The 994-nt window shown below is 31.5% G+C and overlaps 1 protein-coding gene across 1 annotated transcript in view; it reads left to right on the top strand.

Moving 5' to 3' along the window:
- The window catches only part of RASA1 (RAS p21 protein activator 1), a 108,753-nt gene that overhangs the window by 91,358 nt on the left and 16,401 nt on the right, over positions 1-994 (top strand). The window contains exon 14 of the mRNA XM_007448155.1: positions 516-673. Within this exon, the coding sequence (XP_007448217.1) occupies positions 516-673 (158 nt within the window). The remainder of the gene's footprint in view (positions 1-515; positions 674-994) is intronic.

The following is a 994-nucleotide window of genomic DNA, read 5'->3' as shown; positions in this document are numbered from 1 at the left end:
AGGGAAAGAGAACCTGACACTAGAAGATAGATGGTTTAAGTTTTGCATCAAAACTGAAAAATAACTTCGCTTCTTTGGATCTGTATCCTTTGCTGTAAAATGAGAAGGTAGAATCAGTATTTTAAAAATATTTTCTAGCTGTGGAACTCTGTATAGAAAGAAAATCTTCCAGATGAGCATTATATAGCATGTTAGATTTTGATTTGGGTGGTAAGAGTTATTTACTTAAATTAATAAAGAATTCTCTTCTCAACTTCATTTTCTCTGAACCACTGTTTTATAGCAGAAAAGGTGTATTTCATTATTTTTGCAGGAATGTAATTGGAGGAATAACTTGTAAAATACAATTGTATTTAAGTGGGAAGAATTTATTAAAAGGGAAAATATAACTGAAGGTCATGTTTTCTGAAAAAAGGGGAAAATAAGTCACTATTTTGGGTTTTTATAATAATTGCCTTTGAAACCTAATGCATAATTCTTGAAATCTGGAGTAACGATTTCTGTGTTTTCTTTAGGTCAGCAGTCTTGTTTTACATATTGAAGAAGCCCATAAACTCCCAGTAAAACATTTTACTAATCCATATTGTAACATCTACCTGAATAGTGTCCAGGTAGCAAAAACTCATGCAAGGGAAGGGCAAAACCCTGTATGGTCAGAAGAGTTTGTCTTTGAGTAAGTCTTATTTTATCATTACATTAGATGATTTTCTTTTGCTGTAATGCATTTTCTTTCCTTTTTTTATTATTTTTTTTAACTCTGTATCCAAATCACTCAGAACATGGTGCCAAGCTCAGGCATTTTAATAATACACACTTTTTTTTTTCTATTGTATTTGTTCACTTTTACTAGTAAAGTGCTGTGTCCTTGGTTTTTCACCCAGTTATTAATATGAATTACCATTACTGATGAATCCAAAAACATTTACTAACATACACAGACAAAATGTTTACAAGGGTTTCCAGGATTTACTCCAGGAAGTTAAAGTCGGTAGGG

Source organism: Lipotes vexillifer, unplaced genomic scaffold (genome assembly GCF_000442215.2).
Source record: "Lipotes vexillifer unplaced genomic scaffold, Lipotes_vexillifer_v1.1 scaffold990, whole genome shotgun sequence".
In the NCBI taxonomy this organism is placed as follows: Eukaryota; Metazoa; Chordata; class Mammalia; order Artiodactyla; family Lipotidae; genus Lipotes; species Lipotes vexillifer.
This window is presented reverse-complemented; position numbering and strand designations above follow the sequence as displayed.